General features: G+C 40.7%; 1 protein-coding gene across 1 annotated transcript in view; it reads right to left on the bottom strand.

The window, feature by feature from the left end:
* SYNE2 (spectrin repeat containing nuclear envelope protein 2) overlaps positions 1 to 20,880 on the bottom strand; it is a 295,528-nt gene that overhangs the window by 74,243 nt on the left and 200,405 nt on the right. Inside the window, exons 64-74 of the mRNA XM_090270971.1 lie at positions 12,599 to 12,829; positions 9,275 to 9,457; positions 8,000 to 8,128; positions 7,265 to 7,389; positions 6,983 to 7,124; positions 4,800 to 4,931; positions 3,377 to 3,529; positions 3,040 to 3,249; positions 1,752 to 1,853; positions 731 to 850; positions 374 to 574 (exon numbers count right to left, since the gene is read on the bottom strand). Of these exons, the coding sequence (XP_090127097.1) occupies positions 374 to 574; positions 731 to 850; positions 1,752 to 1,853; positions 3,040 to 3,249; positions 3,377 to 3,529; positions 4,800 to 4,931; positions 6,983 to 7,124; positions 7,265 to 7,389; positions 8,000 to 8,128; positions 9,275 to 9,457; positions 12,599 to 12,829 (1,728 nt within the window). The remainder of the gene's footprint in view (positions 1 to 373; positions 575 to 730; positions 851 to 1,751; positions 1,854 to 3,039; positions 3,250 to 3,376; positions 3,530 to 4,799; positions 4,932 to 6,982; positions 7,125 to 7,264; positions 7,390 to 7,999; positions 8,129 to 9,274; positions 9,458 to 12,598; positions 12,830 to 20,880) is intronic.

Below are 20,880 nucleotides of genomic sequence, written 5' to 3'. Positions count from 1 at the left end.
TTAAATAGACTGGTTTTTTTAAAAATCTCAGTTCTTAGGAGGCCTTTTCTAACCCCCCGAATTAAATTTCCCCATTAAATGCTCTCAAAGCATGTATCCCAATTTTAATTTTATTTCTGTCTGAATGACTCCTTGATAAACGTCTTCTTAATCAACTAAAAGCTCCACAAATGTAAGGAAGTGTGTCTGCTTTCATTCACCACCGCTTTCTTAGTGTTTAGAAGGGCTCCCGGTACACGGTAAGCATTCTAATAGATGCTTGTTCAAAGAATGAATAAATGATGTATAGCTAACTGAGGAAGAAAATGGACGCTTCCTCCCCCATTCGGAGAAACTTCATCTGTGAAACAGTGATCTGACCAACGTGTCTTACCTTGTGATTTTGTATCTGAGCCCGTAAGGCATCTTTGCTTTTGGTTTGTTCTAAGTGGTCATGAGCAAGCTTTTCCTTGCCGATATTCACCAGCTCCTCCAAGCCTTGCAACAAAGCATCCTGCCGGCCCTCGGTGATGAGAGGGCTGCTGAGTTCGGAGTACCTGGCTCTCAGGATACCCCACATACTGTCAAGTACATCCTGAAAAGAAAGAGCAGGTGTGCCCAAACAGGTTCATCCAGCCATGAAAATAAATCCAAGTGAAGAACAAATCTAAATTCCATGGTGGGAGAAAAATGTCTTACTCCTTATAAGTCATCATTACTCACTGCCTGAATGTTGTCTGCTCAGACCTACCTCTAATTTGTGAACCTCTTGGAGCAAAGCATAAGGCAAATGAAGCCTCTTCCCTTCGGCTCCAAGTTTTGCCACTCGGCTCTCAGAGTTCTGCAGGTCCACCATATAGGCATCTGCTTTCTGAAGAGACAACGCACAAAAGTAAAACACTTTAAATAAGTTAGAAAAGTGTTATGTATTCATTTAAAAATTAAACAGTAAGGAATTAAGGGAAAACGAAAGCCCCACTTTCTCTCCCTCACCTCCAGCTCTCCCCAAAGATCCCAGTTGACAGTTTGTTCCTAATGCGTTCTAATCACGTACCAATACGGGTAACAAGTACACGTCCTTAAACTCACTGAATTGCACCCATCATTCGGTTCTGCAGTTTGCACAACTCACTTATCAGATGCTCAGCATCTCCTCAAATCAGTACAAACATATCTGGCTCCTTTTAAACAGACACATGGTTTGCCATTGTTAGGCTGCTCACTAGGTGTGTAGGAGTCCGCTCTTATTGGACATGGGGGCCATTTAGTTTTTAATTCAAGCAGTGCTGCCTGGTCCATCCCTGAATATTTATATACACATTTATCTCCACGTACTGCTTTCCTTCAGATAAATGCATTCCAGCACCGAGAGCAGTGTCGGCACAGAGTAGGTCCTCAATTAATACTTGCTGAATAAATAAATGAAATAAAACTGCTTTTGAATGGAAGAGCATTTATGCTAAAGATTCTGATTCAGCCTAAACAAATGATCCCCCATCAGCACTCCTACTAAGAGAGAGAAGGTGAATTTCCCAACACTGCACTAAGTTAAAATTTTGCCCAGGTGACAATGGTCCTTTGTTGTTTTGATTTACACTTCCTAAGGTACTACTTAGGAGATGTTTCTAAAGACCAACATAAATATTTTCATTTTTATTTATTTACTTAAGCCTCGCTATTGTTCACAATGGGAAGCAGTTCAGACGCACGGCTTAAACACCAGACTCTTTGGTCCCAGGTTAGCTCAGTTTAAATTATTTTGACTTGATTACCTGAAGTTGTTCATGAACACTCTGGCCACTAATTTCATTCAAAGACTGTTGTAAAGATGTTTTACTCTTAATAAGTTGATCATATAATCGCTTTATTTCATTCTGTATAAAAAGATAAATGTCAGAAACAGTGAGAATTTCATTGAGACCTTCAATACCTTTTTAAAGAAAAAATGTAGTTGTCCTTTAATTTTTGTGCTATCAGAAATTTCAAACATATACCAAAATAGAGAAATCCCTGTATTATCATGACCCAGCTTTAACAATTACCGACTTGTGGCTGTTTGCCTCACTTCTACGCTTTCTGGAGCTTTCTTGACTATACATAACCTCCCTTCCCTCAGATAATTGTGAAGCAAATCTCAGATATCATAGTATTTAATCAGAATACGTTCAGTATGTACTCTAAAAGATAAAGTTTGCTCCATTTAAAAATAGCACAAGTCAATAATAATTCCTTAGTAATACTAACAGTCCAGACAGGGTCCACATTTCTCCAATTGCTTGTAATTTGATTTTGTTTTAAATTTGTGTGAATTGAGATCTAAAATGAGGTCCAATAAATTGCAATGGATTAACAGGTGTCCTAAGTCCCCTGTAACCTGCAGGCTCCTCACCCATCTCTCTCTTCTGTTTCCCAAATTTTGTGGGAGTGGTGAGAAATGGGTTATTTATTCTGTAAAGCTTCCCGCCGTCCGACTTGGCTGACTGCACTCCCACCATGTTGCTTAACATATTCTTCTCCCTCTGTGTCTATTTTACTTAAATTCTAAAGGTTTTATCAGATTCAGGTTTGATTTGATGGTCAATACTCCTTCATAAGTGGTGTTGTCTAATGAAAAAAAAAAAAAGAAATAATTTCATAGCTTCCTAACTAGTCTACCTGCCTCAAGTCTCTCCTCCAGTCCACCTTAGACAACTGCCACAGGAGTCTCCCTGAAACATACATGAAGTGTCATTTCTTTGCTTAAAAACTTGAACAGCTTGCTCTTACCTAAAATCCTCCCATATGATATTCATTGAGTGGCTGAATGCAATACGGGAAAGAAACAGTACTTTAGCTCAACATAACAAACTCATACCCAACACTTTGGAAAGGTCCCAGCTTTGGAATGGTCTCCAACCATGAGCAGCAGAAAGAAAAAACCTTCACAGAAAGAAAGCCTCACTGCTTTCCTTAGCAATTCCTATTCACAAACGCCACCAAGGAATAGAAATTAATGGAAATCAGGGGTCCATGCTGTAACCTAAAGCAGTGCCAACGGAGGCTGAGCGCCCAGATCCATACCTGGTAACTGCGGTTATAGTCGAGGCCAGCTTTCAGTGACTTGCTTCTGGACGCAGCAGTAGCCTGCATGTGCTCCAGGTAAACTTGGAGGTCACCAAAACATTCAGGGAACAAGCTGGTGTTCTTGCCAGGCCAAGTCATGGCTTTCAAAAGATCATTCTTCTTGTCACTCATAGCTAAGTAAAGTTTCTTCAGCTCAAGAGCCAGTGTCTGCAAAGGGGAGAGACAGGAAGATAGTGAGTGAACGAGCTCTGAGCTTAAGAGGCTTCAGCTCTGGCTTCAACAGTGGGCTGACTGTAGCAGTGGCCAGCACAGGGGCTTGCTGGAAGTTCCCTACCTCATAGTACACCTGCTGGGCACACGCATCCTCTCTGAAGAGCCCAGGTGTCTGCAGCATCTCCTCTACCCTGCCAAGGCACTGAGTGAGGGTCAGGAATAGTTCAAATAACTTTTTATCCAAATGTATGTATGTTTCTTCTGTCATGTTTTCCTGAATCAAGAGAAAAGAAAAAATAAAAATCATTAGGATTCCTTGCTTTCCTCTACCTATATTTTCCCTGGTTTTTGTTATAGTTTACAATGTTATACCTAAAAAAAAAAATTAGTCATTTCAAACACATTGAGTTTAAGCAACTCAGTGTTAGGCTGAGAGTTGACTACTGAATGTTCCTAAAAGGTAAATCACAAGATGAAGGACTTGGTTAGTGGGGCCATAAAGTGGAAGTGTGGTCTCAGAAAAATCATACTACTCCTCTGCCTCCTGCTCCCACTCCCACAAAAGTGAGTTAAAGAAATTTAGTATGCTTCGAGAAGGGAAAGAAGTCAAGAAAGCTGAAGGGGTTGATTAAAAAGAGGTACAGTATCTTAATGATAAGGAGCATGGTGACTATAATTAACAATACTGTACTGCATATCTGAAAGTTACTAAGAAAGTAGATCTTAAAAGTTCTCATCGTAGGAAAAAAAATTTATAACTATGCTTGGTGATGAATGTTACTCAGGCTTATTCTAGTCAGCATTTCACAATGTATACAAATATTGAATCATTATGTCAAACACCTGAAACTAATGTAATATATGTCAAATTACACCTCAATTTTAAAAAGACAGGGATGGGCTGTGAAGCAAGAGGGAATTAGGAATGTCATTTATGGGTTGATTGTAAGAATTAAAGCCACCCTTCGATGCAGAACTCCATGGGGGTCCCTAAGGTTGTGCCATTATGCCCTGGTGAGTTTAAGAGCCACAGGTCTGTTTTAGCACAAGCTGTTGGAACCACCTCATTTTCTTTGCCCATGATCATCGTGAATTCTTGACAAGTGACAAGTGATTTAGGGGGATTACTAGCTTTAGCCTATTTGGACTCGGTTTCCTACTGGCTTCTCCGATGGATACCTAACATTACCCAGCACAGATCTCAGCATTAAGCCTACTCAAGGTCGGAAACCTTGCGGATCATACCCCTCCCCCTCCTCCCCCTTCCAATCCCAGAGCACCACTGCGGACAGTGCTAATCAATTGCGATCCTCGTTCCTGTTAATTCTGGCCTCGGGTTCAGAGGCCTTTGCACTTGGTGCTTTAGGCAGCCACTTCTAAATTTATCGAAGTTGACAAGAGAGACAAATTCTACTTGCAATTCTAAGACCCATTCCATTATGTGTTCTACTATTTGTAAAGAAAATTATGACCAATTTACAGTATCGCTTCTCCCTTCTTCTTTTGTATTGCAGCGAGGAAAATGCACAATGCACAGCTGCTACCTGTGTCTGAAGATTATTTGCTTCTTGACGCAGGTCCTCAAGTTGGGTGGTGTAAGTTTTCAGTTCTTCAGTTGTTGGGTATCTAAAGTTATACATACTCACGCTGAGCAGAACACCTGTATCTGTGGCAACCTGTTTTTAAAAGGGAAAACGTTGTTAGAGACCATTTGAGATCTTGATGGCATTAATGCAAAACAGCAAAAAAGCCTCGGCATTAGCATGCTATCTTCCAAGTTAACTTCTTAGTTTATAAGGAAAAAATAATTAAAATTTAAATATTCAGACAGCAGGAAAAGTCATGACAGCCTTCACTTAAGAAACCTGAGGATCCATTTAGACAGCAAAACAAAGGGGAAAAAAACCATAATTTGAAAAACAGAGTAAAATCACTAATCTTTCAATTTAGCACCAATGCTATCCATGTTTACCAGGCTAGCTGTTTCTCTTCCCATTTACTAGTAAATTCCTGGTATATAGACAACTTAAGATAAAATACAGTCACTTCAGGAACAGAGTTACATCTTGATTTTGTTATTGAAAAGCTAAATAAGTATTGACAATGAGCGGTGACTTCAGAAGGGAGAGTGATTCAAGAGTTAATTTCTTTCTCCAACTGGGAAACTGACATAAAAAGAAACAGGGTGGGGTGACAGGTGACTGTTGAAAGAACTACCGATGGTGTCCCCTTGGAAGGAGATGATACACATGTTAGAGCGAGTGTAACAGGAGAAATCAAGACTCAAGTCCTACCAAGGAGTTTGATTCAACTGTATTTGGTCAAATAAGGTCCTCCACAGAATAGAACTGAAAAGTCCCTATCAGATTAAGGACTTGGGACATTTTTGTTAACCTTTGCCTGGGGAGTTTGAGTGCAATGTTGAAGGCAGAAGCTTGATTGCTGTAAGCAGCAATGTTGTTCTGCTCATGGGCTCCCCGTTTAGAGAGAAATCCAGCAGTAGCTGGCATAGGATGAATAAACTCAGTAATGTCAATGCTAAGCTGTGTTGGTGGAAATACCAACTGACAGGTACCACTGGTACAGGGGCCGGCACACTGCAGCTTCCAAATAATCTTTTGAGGAATGAATGACACTCATGTAGCATTGTATCCTTTTTCAAAGTGTTTTCTACATATATTATGCACTCCTTTTGTAGAGGTAAGAAACGTCCAAACCTGTAGAGGATTTTTATGAGTTTATTTGAACCAAACTGACAACAACTGCTGGGACACAAAATCTCACTAGATTGAGAAAATGTTCTGGAGAATGGCAGTTTTACAGCTTATCTTATACATTAGATTCAAAGGAGGAAGTATGAGGGGCGAGGGGTAATGAAATTCACTGGTGGTAGATTAGGGAGGTGGGAGAAAGCAAAGCGGTGAACTCTTTGAGACTAAATAAAAAGTCAAACAGAGAGTCACATACTTCTTTTCCACTGCTGGATATAGGATGGTCAACAACAAAATTTACAGCACACAGAGATGGTATGTGGGAACAAGGTAACAATGAGGGGTTCTGGGGTCTGGTGCTCTGGTGCATGGGTGTTGCCTGAGGGGTTGGAAAAGGAGACTGACTTCCGAAGTTATGTTATCTTAAATGCAAAGACAACAGACAGGCTCACTTAAGGTAAAGATTAAACTTTGTCAAGGAAGCTACAAGCCTAGGACTCTACTCCCTGCCATGATGTGCTTTTAGTTAGGAATTTTTATGTTGAGACAATCTTATAATTACTTTTGGTCTCTGAGTTTGTAAGGCCTGTCATGTTGGCCTCCTCTGAGCTTCTCAGGTTTAGTATGTGGCCCCTTTTTCGTCCACATTTTATTCATTCAATATACAGTAACTGAGATTTTATAATGCTCCAGGTGCTGTGCCAGGCATTCAAATATGAACCAGGCAGACACAGTCTTTCTTCTCATACCACGTAATGGGCAATATAGACAATAAACAGGGGTCAGTATAGTAAGAGCTATGATCAGGGAATCTCAGGATGCTATAGAAACACAAAGGGGCGGGGGGTGGGGGGACACTTAAGTAAGGCCTATTTCCAGGGGGGATGGGAAAAGGTCAGCCAAGTGAAAAAACCCATTTGGCATCTTTGCTTTCTGGAAATTAACGGCTTCATAATGCAGAACATACATGTGTCTTTAACAAATGCTTGTTGGACTTTCAAAGGTAACTCACTGACCTGAGGCTCCACAAGCTGAGGGAGAGGCAGCCATACTTTTGACGAGAGTTCATGACGTAAATATTGCCACTTATCCCCATTTCGTCCCTGGTTTGACAAGCCTGAGTCTGGAGCAGCATTTTCAGGGCTAGATGCCTCATGGCTTTCAAGAAAAAACAAAAGGAGCAAAGAATAATCAACATACAAAAATTTTATTACCTTCAAACAATGTTTTGTGAGAAATACTCTTAATTCTCCCAACCATTAAACTATTGGATGTCCAACTCTTTAAAAGTATTTTACCTCATGGATGATTTCTGAGTTGTATCTATATCATCACGTTGGCCATACTCGGGCCACATCTTCTTAGCATTAAATTCTATGAGTTTGATCAAGTCTTTCTGTTCCACTGGTTTCAACTCCAGTACCTATGACAGAATAAGATTGAAATAAGCCAATCAATCAAGGTTTTCAAGTATTACTCAGTCATTTTGAATGTGATGGCCACACAGTGCACATACGCACTCAATGGCAACTACCACCCCCACTGACTAGTACAGTGAAGTTATCATTGTTCACGCATGTGCATTCCAGTCCACTCTCCTTGACTGCCAGGTTACATCAATGTTGCATAAACCATTCCCATTATATTAACAATGGCCGAACTTCTCCTGGACAGACCTGTGTGTGTGTATCACACACGGAAAATCACCAAAAGGATAGTGACGCATTTTGAAGTAGGAAAAAGAGTTGTTGCAGTGACACAGGTAAGATCACCTGAAGATATACGTTTAAAATAGTTTGACATAAGATGCAAGTTAATAAAGTAGCAAAGTTAGAGTGTCCCCAACTGTGGCCTAAGAGAGCAAAGCAGATGCCACAGTAACTGCTCAAATCTCAGAGCTGCTGCACACACAAGAACACCACATGCCATACGTTCCATTCAGTCACAGAAGAAAAAACTCCATTTCAGTATTTCGTTCAAAGGAATTTCCACATATTATTCTTATCCTTACAGCTGTTAGGGGCTCACATTACCTGTTGCTGCTGTGAACCTTTTTGTCTGCTGAATTGCGGCCTTTCCATTATAAGAGATTCAAATTCAGAAAGGTTATCTGGTTGAAGAACTTTCTGATGCTCTGAAGGTTGCTTTATAATAGTAGAATGCTGCAAAAAAATTACGATGGTAGACTACTTATTTTAAGAAATGACCCAGCTTATTTCAATTCTAATAATGAGACTACATAATGGAAATATTTTATATGAAATAAATGACTGCATTTTGTTATTTACTATAATTATATACTACATTCAATGAAAAGGTCACCTTATCATTTCCTCAACTTACTTCATCCAATCAATCACTAAAACCTGGGAAGTCTTTTTTTTTTTTCCTTAAGAATAAAGTAAAAAACAAAAAACAAAAATCGAAGAGAATGAAAGGGTGAGGTAGGAGAGCTTGTATGCATGACCCATGTGTATGGACTGGGGGGCGATTATTGGGGGGTGCTGGGCGGAGGGGAGCAAAGCGGAAAAAATTGGAACTATTGTAACAATATAATCAATAAAATATACTTTAAAAAAATCAAAGAGAAATAGTACTATGCTTATAAATTAAAATTTCCCTTATGCCTACAATATAAGTAATTTAAAAAAAAAAAGGAATATATTAATATGAAATGGGAGCCTATGGCTTGTGTATCTGCAGGCAATCTTATGTCTGTGAATATAAGTCCTCTAAGTAGAAACAACAATCTTATAAGTATGGAAATATATCTATAAACTGTGTATAGTGGGATCCTACTCATAAGATGTACATTTGCATCTATAAACATAGAATGCTTTTAAGTCACAAGAACACTTTATGTGATGCTATGATCAGTACATGTAAATATTTGTAATGAATAACAAAAGTACCCTGGAAACAGGTTTTGTGTTTCTGATGTCAGATTTTAATCTTACCTATAAAGGCTTTGTTTTCCAAGCCATCGGACTCACAAAATCCCTTTAAAATGCATCTTTCTTTTATAAAGAAGACTCACACCAGACCTCATTGCCAGCAAGATCAAACCAGTCAAACCAACCCAAATGAAACCAAGGCCATCACTAATAATAACCTAAATAGGAAAATTACACAGCAAAACTGAAACCAATAACAAAAGGCCGTCTGGCCTTACAGTTTGAAGAGGTGCAGTGCTTTCTTACTCAGCGTAATTCGTCTGCAGCTGTCTCATCTCTCCACCAGAGGCCTTTCCTGATGGGTCCACCATAATCCTATCTGTGCATACACGTCTGTACATAGCCATACTTTACCTGGTCCTCATTGTACTTCTCCTGAAGCATCAGCTGGACTTTTTCCAAATTGCACTTCACAGTTTTTAGCTTCAAGGCAAGTGCTTCAGCCTCCTGCTGAATGGGGCCACTATCTCCCAAACCCTGATCTTTGCAATTCTCTAACAGACAGGCAACCTTGTGCTCAATCTCTGTTAGCATAGCCTAGGAAATAAAATCATTTCGTTATTCACAGTTCTCTAATGAGTGTTATATCCCAATATAAGTTAGATTCACTCTCTCTACCTGAATGTCAATAAGAAGTCCCAGAAACAGCAGGGACCTTGGGGGTAAAAAAAACACTTCCATTAATTCCTATGCTTATCAACAGCAATTATCAACCAAACAAACCCCAAATTGCAGCTGTCATTCTCAAAGATAAGTGATTCTACAATCACTTTAGAAAATGCAGCTGAATGTATCCAGCACAGCATAGTGCCTGAGAATACAGACACTGGAACTAGACTACCTGAGTTCAGATCCCAGCCCCGCCACCTGGTAGCTGGGTAAACTCAGGCACCTTACTTGGCATGAATGTGCCCCTAGTCATCTGTAAAACAGGGATAATAACAGAACTTACCTCCTACGGTCACTTTGACCAGTTAGAGTTAAATCTATGTACTTTGGCCAATGCTTGATATATATTCTGTGCTGGCTATTATCCCACCCCCACCTTTCTAACCTTTTTCTGTTGCAAGTATTGAGGAGTAATTTAAAAAAAGAAATCCGCAGAACTCTTTGAAAATTCTTTCCCTTGCTTTTTTCCCTTTTCTCTCTCAAGCCAAATAAGCTTCTAAAATATCAGAAGAAGACCACAGAGGTAATAATTTGGAACCTAAAACACTAAGTAAGTCATTGATAAATCTGGCCTATTTTTACACATGGGTCTAAAAATAAATCAGCTGGAGGAAGTAAGTTTCCCAGTAAGTCGCTGTCATTGTATTCCCCGTGGACAGATCAAGTTTGCCCTGTCCTGGGGCTCAGGAGCCCAAACAGTCATGCCAACTGTCTGGGCATGCAAATGCACAGGTGCATTCAGACTCACATTCCAGCACTGTGATCATCTGTGCTCAAAACTCAGTGTGTGACCAAGAACAAGTTCAGTTCTTTGAGAGAAATGTAAGGAAAAAGTCAAGCCTTATAACACTGTTTCAAATAGTATGCCTTATAACTCCTCCATCCAAGCAAACTACCTGCAACCTATATAGACTCTTTTAAGCTTAAATAATATGTCCTCATAGATTTTAGAGTGGCTGTAACAAAGCGGACTATACTTCTGCACTCGTTTTTTTCCACTTAGCTATTTTATATACACTTTTTCATGTGTCTATATGCATATGCTTCATGATTCCAATTTTAATAGTTACAAATTGATATTCCACGATGCACTTAACAGTAGGAATATCATTAAGCTTTTAAGCTATGTCCAGTTCTTCACTATTGTAACTTATACTGCCATAAACATTTTCCTCCTTCTTGGGTTACTTTCAGAGAGCAAATAAAGTAATGGTCAAAGGAGATGAACATTTTATATGCTGACATAAAATTTCTTCTCAAATTACCAAAAATAATTTTTCTTAACTCATCTGTCTGCACCTGTCCTTTGCACACTTTCCCACGGAGAACTTAGCGTTTTTACAGACCACTGAAAGGCTTTTTATATGTTTCAATATGATATGTGCCGTGGTCTTATGGAAATGAGCCAAAGATGGCCCCTATGTTGTTGAATTGGTCACAGCAGGCCAGGACCATTAGCTCAAATCCCACGGGTGCCAAACTCAAAACTGGACTCCACGTCTGCTAGCCACAGTTAGGACAAACTCGAGGCTCTAAAAGACCCCAGCCTCTGCTGTCCGTCTCTCAGACATTACCTAGACAGACCAGGATCCTCTGGATTCCCCAATCCACCGGGAGATTCCTTGTCCTCTTCCCCTTCCGGGTGGTGGCCCCACCCCCCAAATCCCTGGCCTCTGAGGTCTTTTGCTGTGAGGGACTTCCCCGTCCACCAAAATCCTGCCCAAATAAAGCTCCTTATGTGCTGCCGCCACCTTGTGGTGGTGTCTTTTCCTCGAGCAGCCCCAAAATGATTGAACTTACAAGTGGTCCAAACAGGGAATTTGGTGATACTCAGGGAATTGGTGTGGGGATCTACCCAGTCAGTAGGACAATCAATTGGCAAATTGATCCCGGACAGCCTCAAGGGGTTAGTACTCAACACTTAAAAAGCCACAAGCTCAGTTGAACATAGAGTTATTCTGTGCTGCAGGACTGTCTTTTCCAGACTCCCAGGCCTCATCCATCAGGCCATGCAGCTCTGACAGTGCGTATTTGAGTGAGTCCACCCCTCAGGGCTGACTTTTAGGGTCAGAGGTGCTTAACTGTCCCGGGAAGGAGGTCAACTTGCCTGCATGGGTCCCACACTAGGCAGGCAATGGACTTGAACAAAGAAGAGGAGTGCCCATGTGGAACTGGGGTGGGCTGCCCACTACCCATTACAGGCTGGGCCAATGAGATGGGGACACTGAGAGGATGTCCTCATCCCTGGGGACCACTTCAGCAGACAAAAGAGCCAGTCAAGCAGAGATGTCAGTCCCAGGCTGGTCTAAGCACCGCTGGGGACAGTGCTTCAGCTGTGGTGACACACAGTTAGGCTGCAGTGAAATCGTCCTTCTAGTCCCTCCCTGGAGGGATATAGATCTAGGAATTCCCCACCTTTAGGCTGAGTCTGAAAAGGTTACTCAAGAGTGCCTAAAGGCAAGGAAGCTTCTCATTCCTGCCCCTCCCAAGGAACAGCAGTAGTCAAAGTAAAATGGCAGCAAAGGCCTTTTGTGCTGTCTGCAATCTTGCAAGTCAAGATATTCCATTTCATTTCTGATGAATATAATTTCAAAGAACTTATTATTCTGAATAAAAATAACATCATTTATTAAATACTTTTTATATCCTCTATACACCAGATGTTGGTTTATGCACCTTATCTCATTTAATCCTGGCAAAGTCCTAAGAGATAGAACCTGCTGATGAAGAAAATGAGGTGACAAGTTCATTTTATCAAATTCGGTTAATGTGACAGACCCGGATGTGGACTCTAGATTCGGAGCTCTAATCCATTACTACTGTCTCCCCAAATACTCTGTTTACACAAATCATTTCAAATAATTACCCTGAGGACAGCGAGTTCAGGCCAAGATCAACGCAGCGGTAAGAACAGCAAAAAGAAACATACTGTTGCTTTGAGAGAAACTGGCAAAGAGACCAGGTCAGGGGTGAAGAGGCAAAGCCCTGAACTCCGACCATGGGCCTTACCTGGCACCCTGCCAGCTGCTGTTCCACCACCTGCTGCATGGCTGTGTTCATTGTTTCCGGCTCAAATGCCACGTTGGCTTGGTGCAGCCACAGCTCCAGCTCAGCCACTTGGGTCTTGCAGACATGGAGGACTTGAGCAGGCTCGGGTCTAGGTTTCTCTGCCGTGGTCTGAACAGCTCCTTGCTCGACAGAAAAGCCCACAGCTGCAGCCTTGATAGGAGGTGTGGCACCCTAAGATAAATCCAAAGATAATCCAGTAGTCAAAAGCCAGGAGTCCAAAGTTTTCAGCTGTGGACTTTCGAAGACCTGTGAACTTGCAGTATTTCCCCCATTAAAGAGACAGAGAATATACATATATACATATATATGGGCAGATGTATGAAAGAAAAGAAAACTGCACCTCTACACTCATAGCAACAGTCATGTGACCTGACGCCCCAGGTTTCCAAGCAGCCGATCTGCAGGTACACAGGTACAGTGTTCCCGGGCACAGAGGACGCAAATGTGCTCCCAGTTCATTAAACGGCGGGCCCCAGGAGACAGGTGAGTGTCGTGAGAGGGTGTGTGTGTGGGTGTGTGTGTCTGAAACACTTCAGTGGACTGGCCAGTTTTTAAAGTTGCATGACACATGATTAAGCAATGCTTACATTGCTGTGTGTTCTTTTCAAACAAAAAGGAGATCTTTACATGCCAGCCGGGGAACAAGGAAACATATCACAGTTTTAAATTAGCATCGTCTCAAGAACTTAGTTAGATTATAGAATGTTTTAGCTTTTTTACCCTTAATATACATGCATTACTCATCTAAACTTCTCTCTATTAAAAAAAAATCTTGAATTAAGTAATGAGCCTCAATGACATAATCTGGAGACTTTTATCTCACTCTTCAGTGAGAATCCCTAAAACTACCGTAATTTTCACCTTCTAGCTACTCCAATATTATCGAGTTAAGGACCGAATGCTTGGAGTCAAGTAGTATAAACAAGGGCAGTGTGTTCTTTTTTTTGTACTGAAACAACAAGGTTGCTTATTGATCCTGTAGGAAAATTTCTTCTAGATAACAGATGAAAATATTCTAATAATTACAGAATAGATATTTTCAATTTGGAGGTAAAAGCTGATTTATATTTGCTTCCCACACCCTCTTCCAGAATATTGAAAAGAGTATATTAACCCTTCTAGAAAAATTCCTTTAGGAATAAGGATTTGTGTTTTGCTTACAAAATTATTAATCAATACATATCTTCTTATGTTTATGATGAAACACAATGTTTTCTATGTAAGACTTTGCTAACTACAGGTCAGCATCTAATGAGGCAGAGTTTTGGCCAAGTGACAAACTTCTAATGGGAGTTGCTGACAGAGGTATATCCAAAGTCAATGCAAATGCACATTTCCCAATGTCTGAGGAATTCTGTTTAAACAGAGAACTTTCAGGACAACTGAAGTAAACAAAATTGTCAAGCAGTAACAAAAACACGCAGGGTACGACAGTCTCCTTCATGCCCTCACACACTGCTGTGAGCTGTGCGCCCTGGTTTGGCAAACGCGGGCTGGGCTGTACCTGTTCCTCCTGACCACTCGCCTCACCTGTTTGCTTTTTCCTGCCTGAAGCTACTTCTCCCCAGCCCTCATCAACATTTTCTTCAAGAGTCACCTTCTTAAAGATGTATTCCCTTGTTTCCTCTGCAGTTCATACAGTCAGCTCTATACATGTTTTTTTTTTAAATCCTCATCTTTAAAAAAGCCACAGCTGTGTGATTTTACTGCCAGACATCAATTTCTAGTCATCTGACTGGTTTCTAGAGTTTAGTTTGTTGCTTTTGTCTTAGTAGCAAAGATTTTGGGATCTTTTCCTTGTCGCCTGAGATAACAATCTGTTAATATTAATAATTTGTATAACAGATTAATCATTCACCTTCCTTATTTATTAAAAAATATCTGAGCACCCATCATATACTACACACATTTTTATAAGGACAATATTTCGTTTCTTTGCTTTCCTACTAATTCACTGAATTAATGAGGAAACAGGAAGCTTGATAACTAATCTGGCTTTAGTTGCTAGTTATCTGAACCTGAAAAAAAATTACAAAGGTAAACAGAAGAGAAAAAGAATATGTATTTGCAACCATAGAATTTCAACATCTGAAGGTGCCCTGGGGAGCCTGCCAGCAAGTAATCAGTTCATCCATCCCTATTTATAGTCAAAGAAACTCAAGTGCATTTAATGTTTAGTCAGTTCACACACCTATTTCACCACATTGCTTCAGAGGAGCTCAGGTCCAGACGTAAGGTACCTGCCCAAGGTCACACAGCTCTGTGATTTTTAAGTTTGAGTCCACAGTTTTTTCCACAATAGCACTCCTGCTCAGTATCAATAGCAACTCTGCTAAATGATAGCCCCAAATTCTAAAAGCAGATTATTTAGTCCTTGCTAAGTGGCTCATTTCGTTGGAGCATCATCCTGTACACCAAAAGGTTGAGGGTTCGATTCCTGGTCAAGGCACATACTTAGGTTGCAGATTCAAACGTCGCCTCCCATCCCTGTCAGGGAGTGTATGGGAGACAACCAATTGATGTTTCTTTCTCTCTCTCTTTCTCTCCCCCCTCCCCCTTCCTTTCTTCCTAAAAAAATCAATAAAAATATACCCTTGGGTAAGGATTTTTTAAAAAGCAGATATTATTTAAATGAACATTTTATGATTGTACATCTCGGGGAGCTATAAAGTATTATCACAGTATTTCTTGTGCTAGGATTATGTCATCTCTGTAGCATCACGGTAAATTAATAATACCTAATCATTCATTGGATTATTATGTTCCAGGAGACTATGCTTAGTGTGATGGACAGACCACCTCAGTATTTCATACCACAAGCCCATTATTATTCCCAATGTACAGATGAGGAAACTGAGGCTTAAAGTGGTTATAGAAACTGCTTATGGTGACCCAGCTAGTAAGCAGAACTGGGATTCAATCCCTGATTTAATTATGCCTTAGAGTCTACAAGTCCACATTCTTGACACAATTTATCCCACTGTCTAGTATCCAAGTTAGCTTCTCAGTGACTGTCATAACTGCTTCATTTCTGCATCAACACATCACTAATCTAAGTAACAGGATCCAGTTAAAATATAACCTCATTTTCTGGCTGTAGCTATGCATATTTCATGCTAAAATACCAACCCTTCAAATTTACTACTTAATATTTTACAGTCAGTTCTAAAACACATATGCATGTCTCTCCCCTCCCCGCATCACACATGCTTTTTATAAAATGCAACACTGCCTGGCTAGAGTGCAATACCTAACTGCATTTACACAGATACCAGACGTGCTGCTGGGACAGGGTGGTGGTGTTTTACTGTGAGGCCAAACATACCTTGGTTTCCCATCTTTCAGTACTACATATTCAAATTAGGAAGGCCGACTGGGATATTCTGGGTTTGATTCCTTATTCCTCCACTTACCAGTGTACTTTTACTCTCTGAATTTTGATTTCCTTATTTGTAAACTTATGGTAGGTATTAATCTACCAAAGATGAATGCCTCTCATGTAAAGGGTAGTTAATCAGTATTAGTTCTCCTCCACTTTCATTGCTCCCATAAATGATATGTACAGAAGAAAGAAGTAGTTGTTGGTGGAGAGACTGGCTCACCCTGACAAATGGTGAGCAAGTGTCATGCCCACATCTGAGGGCAAATCTTCCAGTTCTCCAGCCTGACAACACACACAGAGATGCTAAAGTGCACAGGAACTCTTGGCTTGAAATGCACAGTATTGCGAAAACACAGCAAGCTTGTCCTCTCTAGGAGCTCAGGTACTCGAGAGCTTGGCGAGTTTCTGACAGGGGCTCACCTATTCTGTTTGGCTGGGGCTCAGGGAAAATGCTGGGCCTTGCTCAGTGGTTAGTGACTCTGGTGCAAGAATCTGTGCCATGGAACTGCCACACGTGCTCACTTTCCCAGCTACCTCCTGCGAAGAAAAGCATCAGAGGTCCAGAGAAGGTCCTGTTCTGCGGCCACACAAGTCACCCTGCCTGCACCTGCTCGCAAAAATGTCCAGAGCAGCTGGGTGCATTTAGAAAAAGTTTGTTCATTAGGGGGAAAAAAATCAACTTCTTCATGTTTGTCTTTATTTGAAACACTTAGATTCTCCAAAGCTCTCTAGTTTATGAGGAGCACATAAGGAATCCAGAGAATTATGTATTTAAGTGGATTATTATGAGAATTAAAATTAAGTGAGATTATGTGAAAAAGGTCACATTTCAACTAATGGGAGAAAAGATGAATTTGTTAAATTTGGGATGGACTACCCAGGCTTTTCATGAAAAATATAACTAGATCCTTGTCCCACTCTGAACAATAAATTCTAATTCTAATATTTAATCTGAAAGTTATGAGTGAATTTCTTTCTAATATAGGAGTGGGGAAGGACTTTTACAGCATGATAATAAATGGAAAAAAATGTTAGTATTAACAACAAAATAAATGTGTACTGCAATCTATGTTAAAAGAGAACAGACTGGGATAACAACTTACAAAGTGTTACTATCCTTAATATATTAATTATTCTTATAAATCAATAAGGAAAACATCAACCCCTCCACAGGAAACCAGTCAAATGGCATGACTAAGCAATTCACAAAAGAAGAACACAAAAACTAACAAGTACCTAAAGAGACATTCAACATTCCTAGAATATAAATTTAATTTAAACTACTAGCTAAATCTGGTTAAGGTCGAAAACAGAGACCTATCAGCTTGCGGATAGGAAAGAGGCACTTACTGCACTCTGGGTAGGAATAAAATTGATACAGTCTTTCTAGAGGGCAGTTTGATAATGTGTATCACATTTTAAATGGGTGTATACTTCCATCTAGCACTTCTACTTACTAGGTTAATCAAGGTTAAAAAAATGGGAAAATGTCACGTATACAAATAATTACCATAACGTGGTGGGAAAAGTATGGATAGTGTCATCAACCAATCTCGATTGCTCTACTTAGAAGTTGTATGATCTCGGACACGTTAACCTGGATGCCGAGTCTCATTTGCTTCACCTTAAAGTGGGAAATACACCTCACTCATGCGTGTGGTCATTAAACAACAACATATAGTATAAAGCATTTAGCTGTTCCTAACAAAATGTTACTGTTCAATTCCGTATACTAAAAACAGTAACTGTTATTGGGAGGGTATGAATCAAGAACTAAGGTAAAGCTTATTTAACTAGCTTGGTTTAACTTTTAACTAAAGATATAATTGAAAAGATAGGTTGGAATCATGAAAAGTCTGGAATGCCAGGCTTAAGAAGTTTGCATTTTGTTCAGTAGATAATCAGAATCTACAAAAGACTGCAGATTGTTAATGGTTTTACGAAAAGCCATCAGTACTATACAAGATGCATCAGGAAAAATGACTGGAGGCTGTAACCCAATGAGAAGGCTACTCCAAAAAGTCTACAAAAGAAGTAATAATTGCCTAGGATACAATAATGGTAAATGTAATGGGAGAAGAAGGATGCAAAGATGGAGTGAACAGTACATGACCACTGACTGGGTAAGAAAGGCAAAAGAAATGAGGTACCTAAGATGACTCTGAAGCTTGTTTTAGACTCTGAGAAAACAGTAGTGCCATTAATAAAGGTTGAGAAATTAGGAGGAAGAGCAAGCTTGAAGGAAAATTGGTAAGAATAGTTTTGAGATGGAGAAAATACATCTAAAAAGAGAAACCTATCAGGAAGGTAGAAACACAGAACAGATTTAAGGGAAAAGTCAAGGCTAGAGATTTGATTTGTGAATCACTGGCATAGAGGTGAACACCTGTGCGGGGAGAGGAAATTGCCATAAAACAGAGAAGGAACAGGGTGGAACACCAGGGGAATGCCTATCATCCCAGGGATGGGGCAAGGGGAGATGGGGAGGAGTCACAGGTGCGTGGGACAAGAAAATGCAGAATTAGGAAAGTCAGAGGAACATTGTATTTCAAGAAGAAAGAGGTAGTCGATGGTGTCTAATGCTGGAGAGATCAATAAAAATTAGAGCTAATAAAAGAGCATTAATTGGTGTTGCAGAAGTCAATGGCAGTCTAAATACAGCCAGGGGTAAAAACTTGATTACAAAAGGGGCCAAGGGTGAGGAGCACCAGGTAAAGACATCTAGACGTAAATGAGAGGAAGCACAGTGACTGAGATGGGAACCAAGATCAAAAAATTCAATACACCGTAAGTTACATACTGAGCACAATACAAGACACAATCATGTAGAAGACAAGAGTTCTTGCCATTTATAAAACTGTGTCAAGTGCATGTATAAAAATGTGGTTAGCCCTGGCTGGTGTGGCTCAGTGGACTGAGCGCCAGCCTGTGACTCGAAGCGTCGCTGGTTCGATTCCCAGCCAGGGTACATGCCTGGGTTGCAGGCCCAGTCCCCAGTTGGGGGAACACAAAGGGCAACCACACATTGATGTTTCTCTCCCTCTCCTTCTCTCTAAAAATAAATAAATAAAATCTTTAAAAATAAATGTGGTTAGGTCATAAGTGAGGTTCAGAATGCTATGGGAAAACAAAGGGAAACAGTCAGGAGGTTTCTGGGAGGTGGAAGTTGAGATGGGCCTTTATGGATGGGTAGGACGTCCACAGGCAGATGTAGAGAGAAGGGCATCGCAGGGATCAAAGTGGGTTCTAAAACTCTGGGCTCTGGGATACTCAGTTTGGCTGGAGAGCAGGGCCCCAAGGGAAGGGGCTTGTTAGGGAGGGGAAAACTGAGTCTTTCTGAGGTGGAGGGAAGAAACCTGGCAAAAGGCAAAAACTGGAGGTGCAGGTACAAGCAGAGCCCACAGTCGATGAAATGAAAGCACTGGCTGGAACTGGGGGAGGGGTTAGCCCTGGGGAGGAATCAGGAGTGGGGAGGTGTATTTATCACAATGATGAAGACATGTTTCAGGAGCAAGGGAAAAAACATCGTGTTCATGTCAGCTTATAATTTTCTAACATGGGGGCATTTACCCTGTTTTGAGAGACTGAAGATTTACAAGGTCATTAAAAGCAAAAAGACTTATTTCATTCTTTTATCTTATCATTCATACACTACTTATTATCATATCATTTATACACTACTTTGTTAAAAAAAAAAGGATTATGAGGAGATCCCTCCCCCAGCTACTTCCAAAAGAGAGGAGTGTTAAATGCCCTGAAACACTATGGTGCACCTTTGAGTTATCTGTTTTGTCAGTTTGGATTGTCACATACTGAGTTTTCCTCTGAAAAATACTCTCCTTTTATCACTGAGTGCAGAACAGAAATGCAAATGATGAGCAAGTCCTTGGCCGTCTGTGCATTTGTGCACAGGTAATGGTGAGAAGCTTTCAAAATTTCCAGCCCGAGCAGGCTCCAGCCCTCAGCATTCTTCAGACAAGAACTCCTTCTCTTTGACTTACTCACCCTCATCATCCCTACCCACCCCCACGAATGTGTTCTGCCCAGTATCACTTGAATGATAGTTCCAGAGGACGAGGATGCTCCATCTTCCTCTGGGTCCTTGTCATGCTTCCAGAGTAAAGACTAAGACCTGGAAGACGACTTTGCTTTCTTGTCTCCATTCTGACACAGTAATCAATTGAACAGCAGAGGGAAGTGATTTCCTGCCATCACAACAGCAGCCCACTCCTCCCTTTTATACAAAACAAAGCTTACCAGGCAGTGTAACTGTAGCCCTTGATTCCACCTCTGCCCCTAGTTCCCATCTCTGTCTTTGACTAACTAAATCCTATGTCTCCAAAAGGGGCTGCTCCTCCTGACGCCTAAACCATATTCTTAAAAGCTGGGAGTCAGCTCACCTTACAGGAAGTGGATATTTAAAACTGCTTTAGGAACATAATCTGCTTTGGTAAATGTAATCTTAAATGCTACCTTCAACACAACAGCCTGATGACTGTGGATTTTGGCTGTTGTCAAACACAAACAGTGAATGTTATAAACCTATCAGCTCAAAGGCAAACACAGGTCTCCAATTAGAATCACACCGAGGTGCACGCTTCTCCTGGCCCCTGCCCCCCGCCACCCCCCCACACCCCGTTCTCACAATTCTCTCTGCAGAGATTGGGTATGACCCGATTATAAAGTTGTCTGCACTCAGCTCTGCTATGTCCTAGTGATACACTCTAGGGCAACAGGTCGTTCTGTGGGACAATGGAGCTATTAAATAAGCTATGAAATGAGCAGGGAAAAAAATGGCTGCTGGTTACATGGGAGAAAAAAATTATAAATTGTTGTAATT

Source organism: Furipterus horrens, unplaced genomic scaffold (assembly GCF_987537825.1).
Source record: "Furipterus horrens unplaced genomic scaffold, mFurHor1.1.pri manual_scaffold_3, whole genome shotgun sequence".
Classification (NCBI taxonomy): domain Eukaryota; kingdom Metazoa; phylum Chordata; class Mammalia; order Chiroptera; family Furipteridae; genus Furipterus; species Furipterus horrens.
The sequence above is the reverse complement of the archived record's forward strand: the minus strand, read 5'-3'. Positions and strand labels throughout refer to the sequence as shown.